General features: G+C 34.3%; 5 protein-coding genes across 7 annotated transcripts in view; 2 read left to right on the top strand and 3 right to left on the bottom strand.

The window, feature by feature from the left end:
- LOC124184988 (fasciculation and elongation protein zeta-2-like) overlaps positions 1 to 20447 on the bottom strand; it is a 296636-nt gene that overhangs the window by 109960 nt on the left and 166229 nt on the right. The gene's annotated exons all lie outside the window — the stretch shown is intronic.
- LOC124184950 (syntaxin-18) lies at positions 80 to 2172 on the top strand. Its single transcript, XM_046575218.1, has one exon. It carries the CDS (start codon positions 475 to 477, stop codon positions 1432 to 1434), a length of 960 nt encoding a protein of 319 aa, XP_046431174.1. The 5' UTR covers positions 80 to 474; the 3' UTR covers positions 1435 to 2172.
- Positions 2015 to 8568, bottom strand: LOC124184900. Its single transcript, XM_046575078.1, has 4 exons — positions 8422 to 8568; positions 3403 to 7137; positions 3094 to 3316; positions 2015 to 2904 (listed from the first exon to the last, which is right to left on the bottom strand). The coding sequence occupies exons 2-4, from the start codon at positions 7111 to 7113 to the stop codon at positions 2717 to 2719; spliced, it is 4122 nt and encodes a 1373-aa protein (XP_046431034.1). The 5' UTR covers positions 7114 to 7137; positions 8422 to 8568; the 3' UTR covers positions 2015 to 2716.
- Positions 9064 to 16223, top strand: LOC124184944 (secretory carrier-associated membrane protein 5). 2 transcript variants are annotated; one of them, XM_046575203.1, is made up of 9 exons: positions 9064 to 9234; positions 9692 to 9955; positions 10066 to 10129; positions 11190 to 11318; positions 11490 to 11646; positions 11810 to 11911; positions 12049 to 12175; positions 12272 to 12461; positions 12808 to 16223. In XM_046575203.1, exons 1-8 carry the CDS (start codon positions 9178 to 9180, stop codon positions 12431 to 12433), a joined length of 1062 nt encoding a protein of 353 aa, XP_046431159.1. In that variant the 5' UTR covers positions 9064 to 9177; the 3' UTR covers positions 12434 to 12461; positions 12808 to 16223. The 2 variants fall into 2 exon arrangements, with proteins under 2 accessions (XP_046431159.1, XP_046431158.1); XM_046575202.1 differs by having other exon boundaries at positions 9066 to 9234; positions 12773 to 16223.
- Positions 15870 to 20447, bottom strand: part of LOC124184972 (BCL2/adenovirus E1B 19 kDa protein-interacting protein 3) — a 25538-nt gene continuing 20960 nt past the window's right edge. For both annotated transcript variants that reach the window (XM_046575256.1, XM_046575255.1), the window contains exons 4-6: positions 18073 to 18146; positions 17679 to 17834; positions 15870 to 17299 (exon numbers count right to left, since the gene is read on the bottom strand). In XM_046575256.1, the coding sequence (XP_046431212.1) occupies positions 17248 to 17299; positions 17679 to 17834; positions 18073 to 18146 (282 nt within the window). In that variant the 3' untranslated portion in view covers positions 15870 to 17247. The remainder of the gene's footprint in view (positions 17300 to 17678; positions 17835 to 18072; positions 18147 to 20447) is intronic.

Here is a 20447-nt window from a genome sequence, read left to right as displayed (position 1 = left end):
ATCCAACTATCGGATACTCGGCTTCCGATATATGGCCGGAGAGTCTACAGCTCTCTGGAACACGTGGGTAGAGTGCGTTTGCGCCACGTCCTGCACTGCAATGCGCATTTTAGCTTACATATGTTTTTACGGTACATAAATCGAGTCAACATGTAGTGTTAATTAACGATAGTACCGCAATTTACAATCCCGTGTTCATAGATTGGAATGTCGAATTTCTTTTGATCAATGTAACTCGACGAGCTTCGAAAAGGTTTCTGCTCTCGGTGTCAGTAGCTGTCAGTAGTACCCGTAATACCTGTGGACCAAACATGGCGACCGATCCACGTTGTCGGTGATATTGCTTTTTTAGGTTATGGACGTTAAGCGAGATCGACGCGTTTATCTGCAATATCAAGTTATTGTTCCTTCATAAATTAGAATTTTATAACCTTGCGTTTACTAACTACGGCTAGACCGTTTAGAAGTACAAAAATGGACATCAGCACGTTATTTAAAGCCTGTGTGAAGACTGTACGTCTTCGCAATAAAGCTTTGGGTATACCGAGCGACACAAAGTCCCCATTAAAAAAAACCACGAAGCAAACTCCGTTTTTCGGTAAAGCCAGAGACGTTTTAATGCAAATAACAAAGTTGAGAGATTTCTTGTTAGAAAATAGAAAGGCGTATTTAAATTTTGCCAATCACTTAACGAGTCTGCCGCAAATGAGCGAAGCTGAAAGAGATCAAATTGATTTAGGCGCACAGAAGATCATGACCACATGTTCTCACCTCATAAAAGATCTTGAAAGAGAATTGGCTGGATTTGATGGTGCACGTCAGGATTTGGAACACAGGGAAATCGTACTGTTATTGATCGAGAAATATTTGCGAAACGTCTGCAAGGTATATTCGGAGCAGAAAGCAATCAGAGTAAAAAGAGCTATGGAGATGAGGAAGATGGCTAGATTAGAATCAAATACAAGCAAATTGAAGCTGTCTAAATCATCGCTCAGCGTACCTGAAGTACAGGAGGAACGAGACCAGCTAAGCTCCAATGAATCGAGTCCGATGAAAATCCAGGAAATCAATGGGGATGTTAATTTATTGGCTGATGACGAGGAGCTCACTGCTGAAGATATTCAAATACTTGAATCCGAAAATGCTCAGCTGCATAACGAGTTGAATACGTTAACTGAAGAGGTAAAGCAAGTTGAGAGCAAAGTTGTACACATTGCTGAACTGCAGGAAATATTTACAGAAAAAGTTTTGGATCAGGATAGAAATTTAGATAGATTAATGACAACGGTTGTTGGATCTACAGAAAATGTCAAAGAAGCGAATGAACAAATCCGTCAAGCCATTCAAAGGAACGCTGGTTTGAGAGTATGGATTTTATTTTTTCTCATTGTTATGTCATTTTCACTTTTATTCTTAGACTGGTATAACGATTGAAATAAATCTAAACTTAAGTCAAAGGATATTTACATTTTATACTTCTAGTGTCCGATATGATACGAAATATTGTTCAAATTGAAGAGAACGTAGCCTTGTGTTCTGTATAAAATTGATCAAACTGTTCAGTCATGTCTAAACATGTCGAAGTGCACGAAACATTATTTTCACATATTACTGGATGTGGCTGTGGTTTCGTCTTTTATAATTTTCATACACCAGTCGTGATTTATCTAATGACTATTTATAAGTTTACTGAAAATACATAATAAAATGAGATAGTCGAGTAAGACATTGATATACGTTTTGTTTTGTAGCAGTTTGTACTTTTTTATTATTCCCCTTAATTATTTTAGAATTTCATAATTTTTGGTAGTCAAATTTTACATGTTAACAGTTTGTGTAGAAAAATATGAATATTATTCTATGTAAAACTTGTGTACTACTTTGAGGAAATTATTTAGTATAAAATTCATTAATAATAGGTACCGGTAATTCCGCATATTTGAAGTCTGCAAATTTGTGTAAAATGAATTACGGATATAAATCAGCAGAGAAAACAAATGGAAAAACATCAGAATTGCCAAAATATGTCAATATATTTCATGCTGGAAAAATTGTACATAAAACATTTGTATTTTATAATTCGTAATAGCAATAAACGCAATTATTAAAATAATATATGCGGTAGTATATTTTGATTGCAATCAAAATGACTTCATAATCAAAGTATCCACCCTATTTGTGAAAAAATGTTGTACGCAAAGGTAGGTTTTCCTTGTACCTTAAAAATCAGGTCCTATTATTCCTATTCCCGTCATTCCTTTCGTTCAATGGCTATCCTAAATATCGATATTATATTTCATTCATAATTTGATGCTCGCTTCATCTATGTAATTTCATCCCCTAGGTCAAGTTTATGAGTGAAAAAAACAAACTAGTTTTTGTTTTTAAATAAAATGACAATTGATCCAAACACTAAATTCTCCTTTTCATACTTGATTATTACACAAAAATAATCACGTGATGAATTAATCCTGCACCAATATTGAAACAATTCCTATAAATTCTTCCTCGATTGTCTGGAGTTGCCATTTGATACATTGGCACATATGTTAGTTTAGTTCATTTAATTTACGAAACTATAAATGAATCGTTGTCGTAAAATTAAAAAAATAATGAAGATATCAATTAAAATACATTTGAGTTGGTCGTAAAAAAATGTCGTAGATGAAAATAAACAGGGTAATAATAAAAATTATCGGGACATGTTAAAATTCACTCAGGGCTGCATAAAATTATAGGAATATTTAGGATGAGAATCGTATTGGAGAGATTGGCCTACAATTATGCATTGTACAATCCAAACTGTCGATACCAAAGGAATTTGCAAACTATCAGCCTTTTCAACCAGCCAAGACGGGCATCTGTTATCTGTCAGTACTGCGGTTACATGAGACAAATCAGTTTCTGTAAAAAAGTGAAATTCTTACACAACTGGGTTTGACATGCCTCTTTTATGCAAATGATTAATAGTTTATAGTGCATTAATTCCATTTTGCGACAGGTTTAGTCAAAATAAGCCTGTCAGTGTTTACTTGTTCATGTTAACAATTGTACTTTAAGAGAATATTTCTAGTTGCATTAGAATGTAGCTACCTGGGTCGTTTATTATTTGAACTACAGCACCGGCATTCTCGCAGATACTGCGCCAAAATTGAATTGTACGGTTGATCACGTTTCTGTTATCCAGTACTGGCAAGGCTATTATCATCCCATTAAATGGTTGTTTGATCAATCGATCGTACGATTCAATGTATTTCCTTTTCTCTTCACTCCAACCAGCTGGCAATTCGTATGGAGTAAGTTTGAGAGTTTTTTTCTAGGGGAGAAACATGCAATATAGTTTAATGTAAGTCTACTAACTTGGAAGTACAATTTTTCATAAACAGACCTTGTAATACTTACATCCCGACAGCACTGGATTACCCAGTTGTGACTGTAGGTTGGAATCCCAACCGAAAGGCATTGTATGCTCTTTGCTGTTAAATTTGGTACATTGGTGATAAGTTTAACCTTTTTATATTCAGATTGTGGTATTTGTTTAAAGGAATCATACACTATTCCTCCCCCGTTAACCAATTGTTTTTTCACCCGATCTTTCACAAATGGCGTTTTAAGCCATTCCTCTTCATTTTCTGTTCCAGGATCCGAACACGAATCATCTGTATGATGACGTGAAATGACATCTGACGAGGTGGAGGTCAAAATGAAAGACATATTTTCAAATATTAACGATGATGCCGGAGGTATAGGTCCAAGTTCGGCATCGTCATGTATTTGCTTAGACTTGCCTCGTCCTCTCCCTTTCATTCTATCCGAAGGTCCCTTTGATATTGGAACTGATGGTATTGTTGGTAATTCAGGTTCAACACCGTCCACATCATCTGTCGCTGAAATATCAGACTCGTTTGTTTTCGTTTCGCTTTCTGAAGTCAATATTGCTTGTTTATTTCCTTTAAGTTTAGGAAGACCAGAACCAGACGGAGATATGGATTTAGCTGTTTTGTTAGATCTTGGAGAAATGGCTTTCCTTGATTTGGGTGTCGACACAGTCGGAGTGGCAGCTCGCCGTGATCGTCTTTTACCATCGATTAAGTTGTCAAGACTAACTCGACCCAAGTGTTGCGGAGTTTTTGGTAGATTTTGTAAAGCCACATCCATCTCTTCCTTCAAAATTTGAGCCTGCCCTGGCATCAAGGATATGTCGTTGATTTGGACTCTAATTTTCTCCCCAGTGTCCATTTCCACTGTATAATATATCATATTTTTAACGTTCTCGGATTTCAAAATTATCCCCATTGATGCGTAGCCGTCTTCTTTGCTAGTAGCATAAACAGATAAACCTTCCCTCAATGATCCAGGCATAGGTATTACAAATTCCTCCATCACAAGTTTGCTTTTACCATCGTAAAACTTTATCCTATACTTGTCTTTAGTTTTACCTATAACTTCACCTGGGTAGTAAGTATTGTCTGACCATTTGGCAAATACGACTTTGCCTATCAATTCATCATTTGGCAAATTTTGTGGAGTTAGACTTCTCAGCGTCTCTGTTCTTGTGCTCAGGCTACTAGGAGTTGATAAACTTGTGATTTCTTTCGATAGCTTATCTGATTGAACACTGTCGTTGCTCTCACGTTTTTTGTTAACGTGCAGTCTGGCTTCTTGACTGGTAGTTACAATTTCTGGGGAGCCTTTCCTGATACCATTGCTTTTTGCAGTTCCATTAGTTGTACGTTTCCGTTTTAATAGTCTTTTAGCCTTTGTACTTTTCGGAGTTGACACTTGCGGGGGCATTTCTGTATCTTCTATTGTTTCTGGCGTAGACGATAATACTTTGTCTTCAATTTTGCCAGGTTCGTTATCAAGATGGAAGCTTTCTGGAGAATAAATGAAAGCATTTGCAGACTGCAAGAGCGCTTCTGAAATTAAGCGAGTATTCTTCCAACCATCAATAATTTTTTCTTCTGAGTGCACTTCCATTGGTGGCCTTCTAGCATGTTTCGCACGACCTTTTGGTTCAGAGAAGTTGGTGTTCTTCAGTAGTTTTGCAGCCAAAGAAGCAGCACTTGACAAGGAACTTGAGGAGCTCATCGTTGATGCAATGGAAAGCCTAGATAGGGGAAGTTGAAACAGTTGAGGATTGCTCATCACTGATCCTGGAGAATTATCTTTGTTAGCATTCCCAGATATATCAGCTAGACATCCAGACACATCACTATTTCTTCGAGCACCCGAATTTTCAAACACTGGCTCGCAATGTACATCCGTTACTTCTTTATAAATTATTTCTTTGGTAGTTTCGTCAATGTGTAACGTGTACTTCAAGTCGACATAGAATCTCGTTTTCTTTTCAATTGCTGCTGTTTTGATACCCAATGATGCGTTCAATGGATTATCAGTTTTGTTATCAGATAATTTTTGTGTATTAACATTGCCAAAAAGACTATCTCCTTCACTGTCAGTAACAACATTCACCATCTCCAAGGTGTCATTTAGTTTAGGGCTGGATCGAAAACTTTGTTCTGTATTTGGGTGACTTGCGATGGACGCAGAAGTCTCACCTTTATTTAGTCCTGTCCCTACATCATCAACAAATGGATCAGATTCGCTGACCAAACTAACCGTCTTTGCGTTGCTATTCATAGTTAAATCGTCATCATTTGATGTATGGCAATCTAATATTTGGCTGTCATCATTATGTTTGTGGACTTCTGTACAACCTGTGGACTTGTAGCTTGATTCACTGTTAGTTTTGCTGTCCAAGCAGCTCTTATAAATTGTTGTATTTTTAGGGCTTTCCTCGTTTGAATCATCCAAAATAATCTTTTCCCCTTCTTCATCAATTTCCACCAAGCCTAAACACCTTTTTTTCTCTTGGCTCGAAGATTTTCTGTCGTATATTACCTCAATGCTCATTCGTGACTTATTTGAACCATGAGATCCTGTATCGCAAGTAGATTCTACGTTACTGTCACTAGTTGGCAGAGGCACGTCAAAAAATTCCTTAGCCACATTGTCGGAAACATTAACTTCCTTTTCACTAAACTTTGTACTTTTGCAACTCTTTTTCTCAATCAAATCTGGACTCACAATATTTGAGCTGTCATCAGTATTGCACATTTTATCATCTTCAGTTGTCTCTTGCACATCTTTTCCATTGGTATTCATTTCTGAAGTCTCACCAGAGGCTTCTATCAACATGTTTCCATCAGGTTGTGGAACCACTTTCTCGCTGTCTGACAAAGCACTATTACTGTCGAATGAATTGGGTTTACTATTAGCTGCATCAAGTTCTGAATCACGTTTATCTGTAGAACGTGGATTCTTCTCATCAGATTCATCTGATTTAACATTTGAACTCATATTTCCCAGAGCAGTCAAATCACTTGAAATAACTGGTTCAGATTCAACTGAATCTTGTGTTTCTGCAATAACTATATTTTTATAAGTTTGAGTAGTACGTAGGTCTAATTTCTCTGCATCGTCAATATTTTCGGTATTTTCAGAAAGGATATCTAATGGTTTTTGTGTATCTTCAATAGGTACTTCATTCAAGATTAATTTTGTATCTGCATTTCCCATGTTTCTATCCAGTTTTAAAACATCTCTTTGTGCTAGAGTTCGCTGGATTTTAGCTGCTGGTTCATCAAAAGAATCAGCCTTACGTTTCCTGGATGGAGAAGAAATTTCAGGTGGTGTACCTTGAATAATTTCTTCTTCGTCGCTCCCCTTTCTGTCATTACATTTTGAATCATGAGCATCGTTCTCCATGTTTGAACCTTGAATATCCTTTTCTTCACTCAGTTTCTTTTCGTGGATATAAATATTTTGTGTCTTATGAAAAATCTCTGGTTTTGTCGGATTATCATTAGTGATTTCTGTCTTTGATAGAATAGTTTTTTGTTCTACAGAGTCTCCACCAGCTTCAGCTTCGCAAACATTTTTCACAATTTGGGACTGAGATGTTGTACTTTCATCTGAATCTTCAGCAACAACCAAAGCAAAATCTTGACTTTCATCCAACATTTGGCTTCCACTCATGTTTTGCGCTTTCTCATAATAAGTTTCTTGTGAATCCACTACGGGATTGTCATTTTCTTGATTTTCAGCCATTTTTTATTACTTGAAATTAAAAATCTGTAACAAAAAAATATGATATATACAATCAAAGGCTTTCTTGTTTCTAATTACAGTTAAAACAATTACAGTACTTACAAGTCATCGAGAAGTTATCATGTTTTCTTTTTTATGATGTATTAATAACAAAATAAAATCGTTAAACAGTTCCGATTCGTTAATTTTTTTGTGGAGATCGGCAAGCATGCAGAATTATATGATACATTACATTTGGACCAAAAATACTGATTAAGTATAAATAAATCCAATACACTTTTCCCTAGACTTTGATGCAACTAGGATTTGGAAAATATTACGAATGCAAAATTTCATTTGAGCATGTGAGCTAAAAATATTCTAGTCGTTTACCTTCAATTCTATGTGTTTTAATTCTAACTTTCTAATATTTCTATCCACATTTTATACTGTTTTTATTGGTTCTTGAAGTTACTTTTAGAAAATGCTGTTGCAAGATATGCAGAAAACTTATTTAAATCAATTTAATCAATCAAATTAACCAATAAATCGTAAATGAACAATGTACTGAACGGCTGGTAAAATCTATCAAAAACATTGAGTTCATCTGTACATTATTCAAAAGTTAAGCAGCTGTCAGAAATTTCCGAACTATTTCATCAAAATATTAGTAATTATTGCATACCAAAAAATGTGTATATAATAATTGCTGCATGTTATGCACGGTAAATTTTTTTTACAAAGCTGAAGAAATAATGTTCGACAATGTATACGTTATCTTTTATATTGGTCATTTGAGACTTTTACAGCTTTCTAAGAGATTTTGGGTTTTTTGTACCAATACATAGTAATTAGTTAATTCCAAATTGAAAATATATATGATGCAAATTTTGAAATGGTAGTTATCAGTAGTTATTGACAGAGGCAAAAACCATAAATAAATCGTTGAATGAATTGTTTAATCTAGACCCTTGAGTAGCTACACAGTAATTTGACCTAAGAATCTTCACAACAGCCTTTATTTTGCTGCGTCAAACTATCCGGCGCCTTAACCTATACAAGCGTGATTTACGTCGTATCGGACAATATTAATTCTGAATAGAAAGGATAATTGATCGGTTTACAAAATACTGTAGGTTCGTAACTATTTTGGCTCTTTGTTGTCCTACAATCATTATTATTATCATTTCTTCAATAAACGTTGTTTGAATTTGGTTAAATTACTTATTACCGCACTGTAACTGAGGGTATCGTAATTTTCGAGCGCCGTTCACCGTTTGGATAGTAATTTGCGATATTATGGAAATTATATATAGAATGTAATTTCACCTGTATCCTCAAATGTTGTACTCATAGCATTTACGTTTCACATGTCCACTCAACTCTCACGTAATGATCACTCATAACTGATAAATACCCGGCATTTCAGTTATGAGTACAGGATCGTCCACAAACGCCGCCTCCAAAGTTCACGTACAAAGCGCTGTAAAACTGCGTGCGCAATGACGACATTGCGCTCTTTACATTGGCCTCAACTGCCCTCAACTCAATTTTCGCGGGTCCATATGCTATGTGATTGGCCCAGCCTCAAAGCACGTGGAACCATAGTAGAAACGACTAAAGTCACTTCACCATTGTCTAATATTGCATAAATGTCGCTGTAGTAATTGTTTAAAGCAATTTTTCACACTGTAACTTTATCATATACCTATAATTGCGCATTGATTTGAGGATCTAGCTTCCATGTAAATTTTATTATATTAGAAAATCCGTAATTCGCAATCGATGACTAATGAATTTAAAAAAATTACCGGCTTTATTCTCAAACCGTACAAATGCGTTGCATATTTTAGGTGTATGTATCGGGTCGGCAGTTTAGCCATCTCTGGTTTAGCTATTTTTAGGAATTAAGTTCAGAGTCAGTCCGTGATTCTAGCTAAAGGATTAATTGCACGTAGAAAGCCCCAGGGGCACGTCAACGATGTTGAACCGTTTTTAGATAAGATTACAAGTATTATTCGATCGGAAGACAGTCTGTACGCTGTTTCTGAAATTAAATACCGGAAAAAATTTAACCCTTAAGGAATGTCTGGTTTCGACGAAAATCCCTTTGGGGAACCAGCTTTGAACGACCCATTTTCGGCAAGTAATCTTTCTTTATTCCACGATACTCGACGAAATACGTGACACCCGATCGACACTGGCAATGTCTTTCTTAGTTGTCAAAAGATTGTTAAAACACCTGAGCTATATGAATCATTTAGTAGTAACAGTGACGTGTGGTAATATTTTCAAAAATTTTTTCGCCCAGCATATCTGAGATTAATCACCTTCGCCTTGATGTAAAATTTTACTTCGTACAAACTTAATCTTTATACCAATGTATTTTATTAATTATTTACCATTCACATATTCACAATTGTTTATTTAGAAAACATTCAGAGAAAAATGTCAGACAAATACGCGACTTGTTTTATATATTGAAAAGACTGTTGTCTTTTGGTTCAGACAATTGATTACGATGTAGAATATTTCTCCTTATCGAGTAAGGTATGAAACTTCATTAGCAATAACAGTATTATTTTATTACCGTGGATAGGATCCCGCAGTTAGACAAGCCGCCAGCTCGACTCCTGCCAACAGGGGTATCGAAGATTACAATCCCTTCGCGGACCAAGGATCGCAGGGGGCAACACAGGTAAGAGGAGCTTCAAACCCGCCCATTTATGGAGGTGTAGGAGCCACTCAACAACCAGCTACACTTCAGCCTACAAATCAGGAGGTTCCACCACCTAATTACACCCGAAGCGCGCAGCAAACAGTGACCCCTACACCTGCGGTTACCTCACCTCCAGCACCAGATGTAAGTGCATGATGAAATGATGTATATGAATGAATTTGGAATGTGATGATTCGCTCGATAGCCCAGGAAACAAATACGTTCTAAATTTAATGTTATATCTTTTGTTTCAGCGTCGGCAGGAAGACGAATGGAAAGCGAGGAGAGATGAGGAAATGAGAAATACGCCATACTATGGTGAGGCATAATAAATAATAATTACATTAACACTTTAAGCATGATGTTGGTCCCTGGGAACTATCAGTGAACGAAATTGATTATCACAGTAAAATCGGATCCGTGCTTAACGTGTGAAATTACTTGACCATCTTAAAAATGTTCCAAAAATTTTGTAATGTGAAATTTGGATTTTATTTGATTCTTATACACTATTGAAAGCATATTCTTGTTTATTCACTTGAGAAAGGTTTGAATTACCATACTGATAGCTATTAGCAAATTCTTCACGTGTGTACAACCGAAGATACTTATTTCTTCATAGTTCAGAAAAGTTATTGATGCAACTCATATTACTTTTATTTAATGCTATTTTATTTTTTTGTTCCATGAAACAGATATCACTCAATGAATTTGTTATAAAATACTGACCTATTTAGTCAAACTATTCCTGAATTTTCCTTGGTATACATGTATTGATTCACCATCAGCTGACCAAATGAGAAAACTTATTCAAACATAGCCACATCGTTTTTGGCGCAAGTGAAAAAAAGTGTCCAAATTTCTTTTTTCAATTTCATTTTTAGCAGGCTTATTCTGTAACTACTTGCCTCAAAATTGCCATTCAAAACCTGTCAACAACTATTGATATCAGTTCATTCTTACCCAGTCGATGTTTTACTAATGTTATTTCACCACGGTAATATTGTTGCAGTTTTATGGCAGTAAAGTTACAGAATAAGCTCTAGGTTCAAATTTAGAACTCGAACAATCTTGTACTTTATAATTTTAATCTTATTCAGATAAATTTTGATGTTTGAACTTTTCGTGACGGCTAATAATTTTTTTTCAAATAGCAAAGGTGTTAAAAAGTAGTAATCATGTCACTGATGTATCAATTCCTGTTATTGGAATAACAGATTCTTTCATACAAGTTTCATGAATCCTCATAGTATTTGTATATTTCAACCTTATTTTAAATGTGTAAACAATTGAATAAAAAAGCGAAGGACGGTTCTGTAAATATGATTTAAATAAACAAATATTTGCATGATTAATGTTGCTAACAATTTTATTTTAGCAAGACGAAACAATTGGCCACCGTTGCCTGAAAAGTGCTGTTTTCAACCATGTGTCTATCAGGATATCGATGTTGATATTCCTGCTGACTTCCAAAAGATTGTTAGACAACTTTACTACCTTTGGATGTGTATGTATAATTCTTCATTTCCATTTACCTGATTGTTTTCTGTATTGAATTTATAAATCTTTTCAAGAAAATTTCACTTCTCAAATCATCTAACTTTAATCATGTGTTGTAAGTTGCATTCATTGTTTAATAGGACATCTATATCGAGTTCAATCACTATGTTCATTACAGTTCATGGGTGTGTGATGGTGTTGAACGTGGTCGGTGGATTTGCATTGCTGTTATATGGCCAAGGATTTTCTACATTTGGTCTTGCCATTCTTTATCTCCTGCTATTCACTCCTTTTTCGTTTCTTTGCTGGTATAGGCCGGCATACAAGGCTTTCAGGTATTTTTTTTTTTAATGTTACAAAATATCTTTATTCACTTGTACTTCATTTCAAATCACTAACTCTAGAGTGAAATAATTTATTCCAGTAATACCACAGGATATTCGTAACCTTGTTAACTGTTGAAAATAATTATTTCTTTAATTATTCTCTCATTTTCAGGAGTGACAGTTCCTTTAATTTCATGGTTTTTTTCTTCGTATTTTTTTTCCAATTCGTTGTGACTGTTATTCAAGCTCTTGGGATATCTGGATCAGGCACATGGTAAAGAATCTTATTTTACTGCATTATAGTAAATAAAAATGTGTATCTCAGAGATACATACAAGTTTCGAATGTTGTTCATCCACCTGAAAGACGTCTAAATATTCATATCTCATCAAGTTTATTTGTCTATTTCAGCGGAATAATAATAGCAATTGAGGCATTTGATGGTACAGGATTAGGAGTATTCATTGGTATTCTTTTACTCATCATTGCTATTGGCTACGCAGTCGCGGCAGTTGGTGACATACTTTTGTTGTCCAAGGTGGGAAACGATAAAAATTTCCAGACAACTTTCAGAATTTTTCTGTACAAATTATAATGAATGTAGAATGGCTCATTATTATATGCTTTTCCTCAGATCCACCGTATCTATCGCAGCACAGGAGCGAGTGTTGCAAAGGCGCAACAAGAATTTACTTCAACTTTTCTACGGAATGAACACGTTCAGAACGCTGCTGGTAATGTAGCTGCAAGCGCAGTTCGTTCACAGATGGCTAACTCGAACCAACCACGATATTAACTGATTAGTCGGTCGTTCTATTTAACAGGTAACGTTCTATTCTCTATGTTCCTCAATTCTATCTCTTAGACCTTTGCTAGTATATGAACCATAATTTGTAATCAAATGATGATGACTAGAAAATAGTGCGTGTGTAACTAAACACACCATTTTTACAATCATATTTATCCAAAAATCTTGTGACAGCAGTTTAGTAGAGTAGTGGAGAAAAAAAGATATGAACGTCCAAATTTTTTATGTTAGTTTGGCACTTTGATAATGTCCTGATACGTACTTATCAGAATTTAGAAGAAAGGAGAGATAATAAATAGTATACTGATCATGAAGGTTTATTTCTAGTTAATTAAACGTAACGACTGTATTTCTATCATCAGAAAGAAAGAAAAAGAGGAGCATACTGAATTCAAAGAAACAATTGAGCCTCACAACCAGCATATTGGGAAATCTGGCACCAATGGTGATCAAGCTTCTATGTACACTTTTTTCAATTGAGGAATACATTTTCAAATTATGATACAACAAAGCAATGCTTATATTTTTGTTATGGAACTACGCAATACGTATGCATATACTGTTGAAAATAAAAAATAAATATAATCATAACCATATCGATTAATCGATCGAACTTGTTTCTTCTGTGAGGAAATGGATAAAGTTCTATCGATATATTGTTTATCAATGAACACTTCTAGTTTCTATGCAAAATCAATAGCTTCGCTTTTGGTTTATTAATACATCACACTCACCACTAAACTCATACGGAAGTATAAGACTTATCATGACGATAACGTTAATGTTAAACTAAAACATGAAAATCCACAAGTTAATGTTAAACAAAAAAAAAATTAAAATTTTTTGTGATTTTCTTTTATAATTCACGCAAATACTGCTTATTTATATTTACCACAAAATAGTAACGAGAGTCTGAACTTATTTTGCTAGACGTAGATTGAAGAAAGTTTTTGTTCTTTTCTTTTTTTTTTATCTTATACACATTTTGAAAACACGTGGTTCTGTGAAAATTATTGTTGAAAAAAGGAAATATAAAGAATTTGTCAATTTGCCATACGAACTGTACATAAAGAAAAATCGTTTGAATATATATAAAAATAACGATTTTGCTTTTATTTAATTTAATGCTATCGATGCAGTCTATACTTTGATTAAACTTACAAGACTTTGGATTGAATTATGAATTTATTTACAAAATATAACTGCTTCATTGTTTCACGTATCGTTTATATTTTAAATGCGGTTACACTAGATACCTATCATATAATTCGGAATCAAAGTAAACTAGCGGGGAAACATTTACTTTAATTATAAACTCAAAAAATATGTGTACAGTCACGTTAAACAGGGAACTTACTACCTACATGAGTATATTATGTAGGTGTACGTGATGCTGTACACAATCAATTTTACCAGCACTACTTGTGAGACAATTAGAAACGAACCTTACGAAGTTCGCATAAATATATACGATGACACGTGTTGAAGTATTGTGACCGTGTAGGTAGGCAGATCCTCCACAGAAAAGGTTATTCGTTATTCCAGATGCAAGTTTCAACGAAATGACCTGTACTATCGATTTTATTAAGTCGTCATCAAATTCTTGATGGAAATTGATCTCAACTTTACTTCCATTCTCGTAATACTTTTTGTTGTTTTCTTCAAATCTTACGGAATAGTAGACGATGAGTGAGAACAGTCGCCTAAAGAAAATGTATGCTTTTAATGGGTAACTAATTGTAATTATAATTTCTTTCCAATATTCTTGTATAGCAGTATTTATAGACCATAGACTAAAAATTATCAATAAGCTTAGGCGTGTGTTGTATACAATCTAAATATGTACATCTGCCTACAATCGTTATTATAAATATCTATATATACATACATACCAATGTATATATTTATACATGTATGTGTATACAAACAGCATACATATGAATATAGTTTATTTCATACGTCTAATCAACTCCTAAAGCTTTATAAAATACCTTTTTCTGAAGATACTGCATATCGTCGTTGTACAGTTAACTCATTGTTATTAATGATACAATGTTTTCAGATATTCGATATATTGACTTATCGGTATTAAATTGGAATGACAAAAATTACTTACCTGATATTTATTAACCATACCATACATGCCAAGTTCATATCAAATGTTTGTTTGACTCTTAATTAATCATTAATCTGTATTGTGTAAACATCGGCAATTCAAGATGACGAATAATTATCAAAGTGCGCTCTCGTTTTTTTGAAAAACGTTTTTATTGATACATAGCATATTCAGAAACGGTGATAGAGAGGCAATAATTTTAAATCCAAAGAAAAATAGTGAAGTAAACACTTGTCCGCGATAGTACGGCATGAAATGAGTAAGAACAGAAAGACACATGATGGCAAGAGAAATTGCGGGGATCGGCTGTTGTGTCGAGAGAAGTATGAAAAATCAAGTTGACACGCGAAAAATGCGGCAAAACTTCAAAAAATGGTATTTCAAAGCATGTTAAGGCACAGAATTTGACATACGTATTCCTAGAGCTTCAAAGTTCAGTCAGCTAAAGTTTTGTCTATCAAAACACCAGCAGTGTTTCGCTCGGGAGTTAAGTAAGATTCTTTTCTGTGAGCACCGTTCAACTTGAATTCAATGTGTGAGAGTGGACACAAACAGTTTTAGGCGGATAACACAATTTGTGCAGGCAAGAATACTGAGGACTACCAGATGTAGAGAAATTAATATTATTCAAAGCCGACCAAGGCTCAACGCCTGCAGAGTCCAGTTCGACTTTATTTCGCCTCACTAACTGCAAGGCGTTACACTCACTATATGATCCCTAAGGATTAGATTTATAGTATTATGATCACCCTTTTGTCACTCCAATTTCTTGTATTAAAGTTATAACGTAAAACTAAAGAATTGATGTTTCGATACACGCGCGGTTAAAAGGTCCCTGTTTCCATTTAATGCGATTCAATTTGCTTGCTAATCATTCTGTTGTTGCCATCTGCTACAACTTACTATTGTCCAATTGTATTTAAAGTTCTACCTAACAGTTGCCCCGTACTGACTTACTGAAGTACACAGGTTTACTATCCGATATCAACCGCTTTATGCTTGTGGCTGCTTTGACGAAGTAAGTATACGGAAGTTTAATGATTACCCAGCTGTGACGTCATACAGAGAAGTTATTTGGCATGGACGAAAGGAGCCATTAAAGTAAGTAAATTTACAAATCTATAAAGATAAGTAAAAGAACAGTTCTTGATTATACGCGATACACATACATATTCGATGATGAATATCGTGGACGAATTGTTGATAAATTTACAAAATTTATTTCAGAGCAACTACAAACAATTAAACATATATTTAATCATAATAATTATAGCATAGATATTGAAATAATTTTGAACGCCTCGCAAATAAATGTACAATAATATTTTAATTTTTTAAAGTAAAAAACATAACTATAGCATTGTTAAGACAATTCCAAATATATCAAGCGATGTTAAGATCGCCTATTTGGAACCGTTAAATACAACTTAGATAAATATATATTTGAGGGATTGAGGAAAATATCAAAATATTTTGCAAATCTGGATTTGAAGTGAAATGAAACGCAGATGGCATCACTCTTATGAAATAAACATTCCGTTCCACCATAAATTGAAATATGTCGTTGATACTAGTTTGAGCGTAATTCCAATTGCGGAGAGCTGTAAGTATAATTTCGGAACCGTTGATATCTTTCGCAAATCACTGACCCGTTATTAGAGATCAGGAATTGAAAAATTTCGGGCTCGTTGTGGTACTCAATCGGTTTTAAATTAATCATAATCTGATTAAAGTTGGTAATTATCAGCCGATTTCTCATCAAACTATACATTTACCATTTTAAGACTATACTGAGTCCGGCATGAGCAAGAAATGTTGCATTCAACAGTTGTCACATGTTGGAAATAATTGTTTTGTGCAGAGTTCATTCACATGCATTTCTTATTTTTACGGACACGGCCTAGCTGCAACAAATAGTAGAACGAATTCGGATTTCAACTGCTTTTACGTTTGAGTTCATAAAAGTATTAGAAAATACTAGAAATCTTACCTTCATATGTGTGAAAAATTTTACATAAAAACGGAGAATAACATGCACAGTGGTCAATTTTTTTAGACACAATTAATCAGACATGTCATGAATGAATCTGAACGTTGGCAAGTACAACATACAGATCAGTCGCATCTTGAAATTGAATCAGTATCATTGTGTTCATAGTATTTTGACAACAATCAAACAAACTCACATGGAATATATGTATAGTTTCCCCTGTGTCAGGGATATAAATCCCTAATACTTAGTAAGTTATAGATAAATACTATCCAAGCTAGATCTATAATAATCGATCGCAGACAGAAACATATGTATGCATTAGAAATTGTATAAAATGGACAGGTTTTTTTCTTTCTCTCTCCTTCTCTTTTCTTTCTCTTTCACTTTGCAGTCAAGGTAACAAAGCGAATATTTTTTTCGCCACTTTTCCTCCTCTCAAATAAATCTCATAACTTAATCCATAGTCGTACCATTATTTAAGAATTAAATTGTATAGTTATTAATTAGAATTGCAATTTCAATTGTAATTAATCATGCGAATAATAGTTTCGTGTATGTGTGTGTTTAGGCGTATTGCCGCCTCCCAGCATCAGTCTTTCTTGCGTTCCATTAGCCAGCTTTATTCGTCCGATTGCTAACAATATTACCATACTTTGTTCTCGATACCGTTTTTCCTCTTCTCAATCATTATTTTCACTCGATCGTTATGCGAGGCACCATGAGTCCTCGTCTAGTCAGCCAGACTCTGGAGGGCAAAGAAAATTTAAATCAATTCACAGTTCAAACTACAAATGATTCGTTGAAAACACCCGTGGCTTAGGAATAATGCAATAATTCAGAAATTTTATCCAGTAGATATGACTTCAATATTACAGCTATCGTTTATTACTCCATTTAAATACTTTACGTACGTACTTTATTGATCCAGAATAAAATCGATTTGCAATTACTTCAAAATTTGTATCATGTGTATGGAAAAAAATTCTAGCTTTAGGGCAATTTGAATTATCAAAGGATTGAATCCCTCGGATGGGTAAAATATTTTCTTCAATAAATATGTATAAGTTCATTGAACGGAAAATAGAGTAATATCACAGCAAATTAACACTAAATTTAAGTCTTACCCGAAGCCGGTGCCAATTAGAAGGGACAGAAAATTGGTGAGAAATAGTGTGTACAGAACTTCCTTGGAGAAAAGTCCATTCTTTCCAACCTTAGCTGTTCGAATGCTGTACGTTTTCCTCTTGGTCACTCCAAGAGGGTGCTTGAATTTCCAGTCCCTTTTGAGAAAAAAAAGGAAACCAAAAATAGAAATGAGGAAAAGTATACGCAGGACTATTTCGTATTAGAAAATAGAAGGTCAGATGCAATTGAATTTAATTGTAATTTGAACGTAACCGGATGGTAATTGAATTAGAGTTTCTGAATTTCTACTCTTATTACTACTTCATAGATTTAACAGTTTAAGTAATATTGATATTGCTGCATAACCGATTTAAGATTAGTTTAGAATCTTACTTTGGTGGTGCCTGGTCAGGACGAGAACTCCACTCGTAAATCCAGTCGGTATTTTTGTCCACTAATTCCCCATCCTGAAATAAATAATACTTTTTTTTTTAGTAAATCGAGAAGTTTCGAATTGGTTGACTGGTCCCGAATTAAAATTTGACAATTTCGTTCTATGTACAGATGCATTAATATTTATTGCACCGCGTCTTCAACCACATCAACAACTTGTACAAAGTAGAAGGAAACAGAATTATCGTGTCTCGCGATTTCATATACTTTAAATGATTTGCAGGATCGTTTTGAATTACGGCGTCTGGGTAAACGTATAAGATAAGATTGTAGAGACGTTCGTTTACTGAATAAGATTTTAATATCCGTGACAACTACACTGAAACCAAAAAATAGTCGAATCAAAGAAAATATTTACTCCAATAGTCCTTAGTAGACATCTAATCTCAAATGTTTGTTTGTTTGTAGAAAGAAAAGTTTATTTGAAATAGATTTTTTTTGTTGGTACAATCAAATATTTTTGTGAATCAATAAATGATCTGCTAAGGAATATTGAAATAATATTATCTTGGATCAAACTTTTTTTTTGCAGTGTTGTTTGCGTTTTGTCATTCGATATACGTGTATGTGAATGGTAATAATATCTAGAACCGTTCCTTCGCTGCTACAAATTTTTACCTTACTATAAAGTAGCCATATTGAATTATCTTAAAGTTCGATAATAACAAAAGTGGAAAAGTAAATGACGAATGCATTTAAAATTCTTTGTTCGACGACCCGTTCGATTAATAATTGATACATCTGTTATCTCTAATGCAAAAATTAGCATACACTGATCTAAATTCACGATACAATGTTATTGTAATAACTGCGTGAGTAGGTATAGTATGTATAAGTTATTTTATGATATTGATATATGAAATTGCGTATTCTTTTCTCCCTCTTTAATTGATTCAAATTAGAAAGTTTTGTGTACAGATACGTTTTATGAGATTTGGTAAAATTCCAAACGAAAATGGAGGAAGCAAAAGATGCTTCAACAATAAAAATAAACTTGAAAAATAAAATAATCAAAGGAACATTTCAGAACGCGTAAGAACAAAGAGAATTTCTCATATATTTTTGTCACACGTGAAGAGCAGGTTGAAGACGAATAGAGTCACCTCGGAAAACGATGCGACGCAGTAAAAAGAACGTTGAATCATAACTGAGCCACTCACGGATTTCGTATGACCACTTTAATGGTGTTTTTCCACCGCAGGATAATTAAAAATAACTTTTCTAATGCAACACAAGCCCAAAACTTTTCACCTCTCGAATAAGAATATACAGCATATAATTTGTTAGAATTTTTCACTCATTTATTGTCATTCAACGCGGTTGGTTTAGAATAATTAGTATCGTACGTCGTTAAAGATCTGCGATGAATGATATAAAAAGATACTGCGAAGAAAATGAACAACAACAAAAACAACAACAACAGCAAGCTGCTTCCCAAATTTCTCAAGTAGTTTTTTCGCGTCATAAACAGTGACGTTCTTCTCGAAACATCTCACTCGTCTGACAGTTGCTGAACACGAATACACTTATCGGAGTATTATTATACAATTAAAGATTGTATTCTATTTTTAGTCTGCCGCAGATCATGCGTAAATAATATATTAAAACGCAGTTTCAAATACAAGTTCGAAATAAATTGGACGCAGAATTAAAAGTTAAAATAAACAATCGAGTAAGTATAAGAGAAGGATGCACCTACGATTAATATCTACAAACCATGTTGCGTTGATATTTGTATGTAATTATATTACGATGTTTGTACATTACAGATGATCATGGCACACGTGTGTGTCTCATTTACTGGAATGTTGCCCAGATGTAAATGAATACGTAGGCAAGAATTTTTCACCCCGCACTTGCCAATCGGTCTACATTTCGAGAGTTATTTCTGTTTCGCTTCTCATGGTTCGCATGAGGTGACCGAATAGCGGAAACAGTTAAACGACACGTCTATAACTAACCCCAGAATCTAGACGCCTTTATAAGACAATAAAAACGTCAACAAAAACCGGAATAGAGTGTGTAAATTTTGTATCAAGGAGTAGGAAGTAAACGGTCGTCGGCGCAGTTTTCGGCTCGAAGAGCAAGGCTTCTAACTATCACCGTTGTCGGCTCACAATCAGTGATATTACGATTCCGTAGAGAAGTTTAGTAGGACGTAAATAGTAACCGAAAATTATGTTTAGAAGTTTTAACGTTTGAAGCGCAAAACATTCATCAACGATGATACGTACGTACTTTTCAAACCGTTTCTATACTTGAAGTAGAAACTGTCGCATACATTTATCTCTCGTTAATTCCATGCACAATTCGTT

The sequence above is a fragment of the Neodiprion fabricii genome, chromosome 6, assembly GCF_021155785.1.
Source record: "Neodiprion fabricii isolate iyNeoFabr1 chromosome 6, iyNeoFabr1.1, whole genome shotgun sequence".
In the NCBI taxonomy this organism is placed as follows: Eukaryota; Metazoa; Arthropoda; class Insecta; order Hymenoptera; family Diprionidae; genus Neodiprion; species Neodiprion fabricii.
Note: the sequence above shows the minus strand (reverse complement) of the source record. Positions and strands in the feature narration are given on the sequence as shown.

Coding starts and splice junctions, on each gene's coding strand:
- LOC124184944 (XM_046575203.1), top strand. CDS start 9,178: ATGTCTGGTTTCGACGAAAATCCCTTTGGGGAACCAGCTTTGAACGAC. Junction 11,319..11,489: donor ACTTTACTACCTTTGGATGT/GTATGTATAATT, acceptor TGTTCATTACAG/TTCATGGGTGTGTGATGGTG. Junction 11,647..11,809: donor CCGGCATACAAGGCTTTCAG/GTATTTTTTTTT, acceptor TCTCATTTTCAG/GAGTGACAGTTCCTTTAATT.
- LOC124184950 (XM_046575218.1), top strand. CDS start 475: ATGGACATCAGCACGTTATTTAAAGCCTGTGTGAAGACTGTACGTCTT.
- LOC124184900 (XM_046575078.1), bottom strand. CDS start 7,113: ATGGCTGAAAATCAAGAAAATGACAATCCCGTAGTGGATTCACAAGAA. Junction 3,317..3,402: donor TAATCCAGTGCTGTCGGGAT/GTAAGTATTACA, acceptor TTTCTCCCCTAG/AAAAAAACTCTCAAACTTAC. Junction 2,905..3,093: donor TCAAATAATAAACGACCCAG/GTAGCTACATTC, acceptor ACTTTTTTACAG/AAACTGATTTGTCTCATGTA.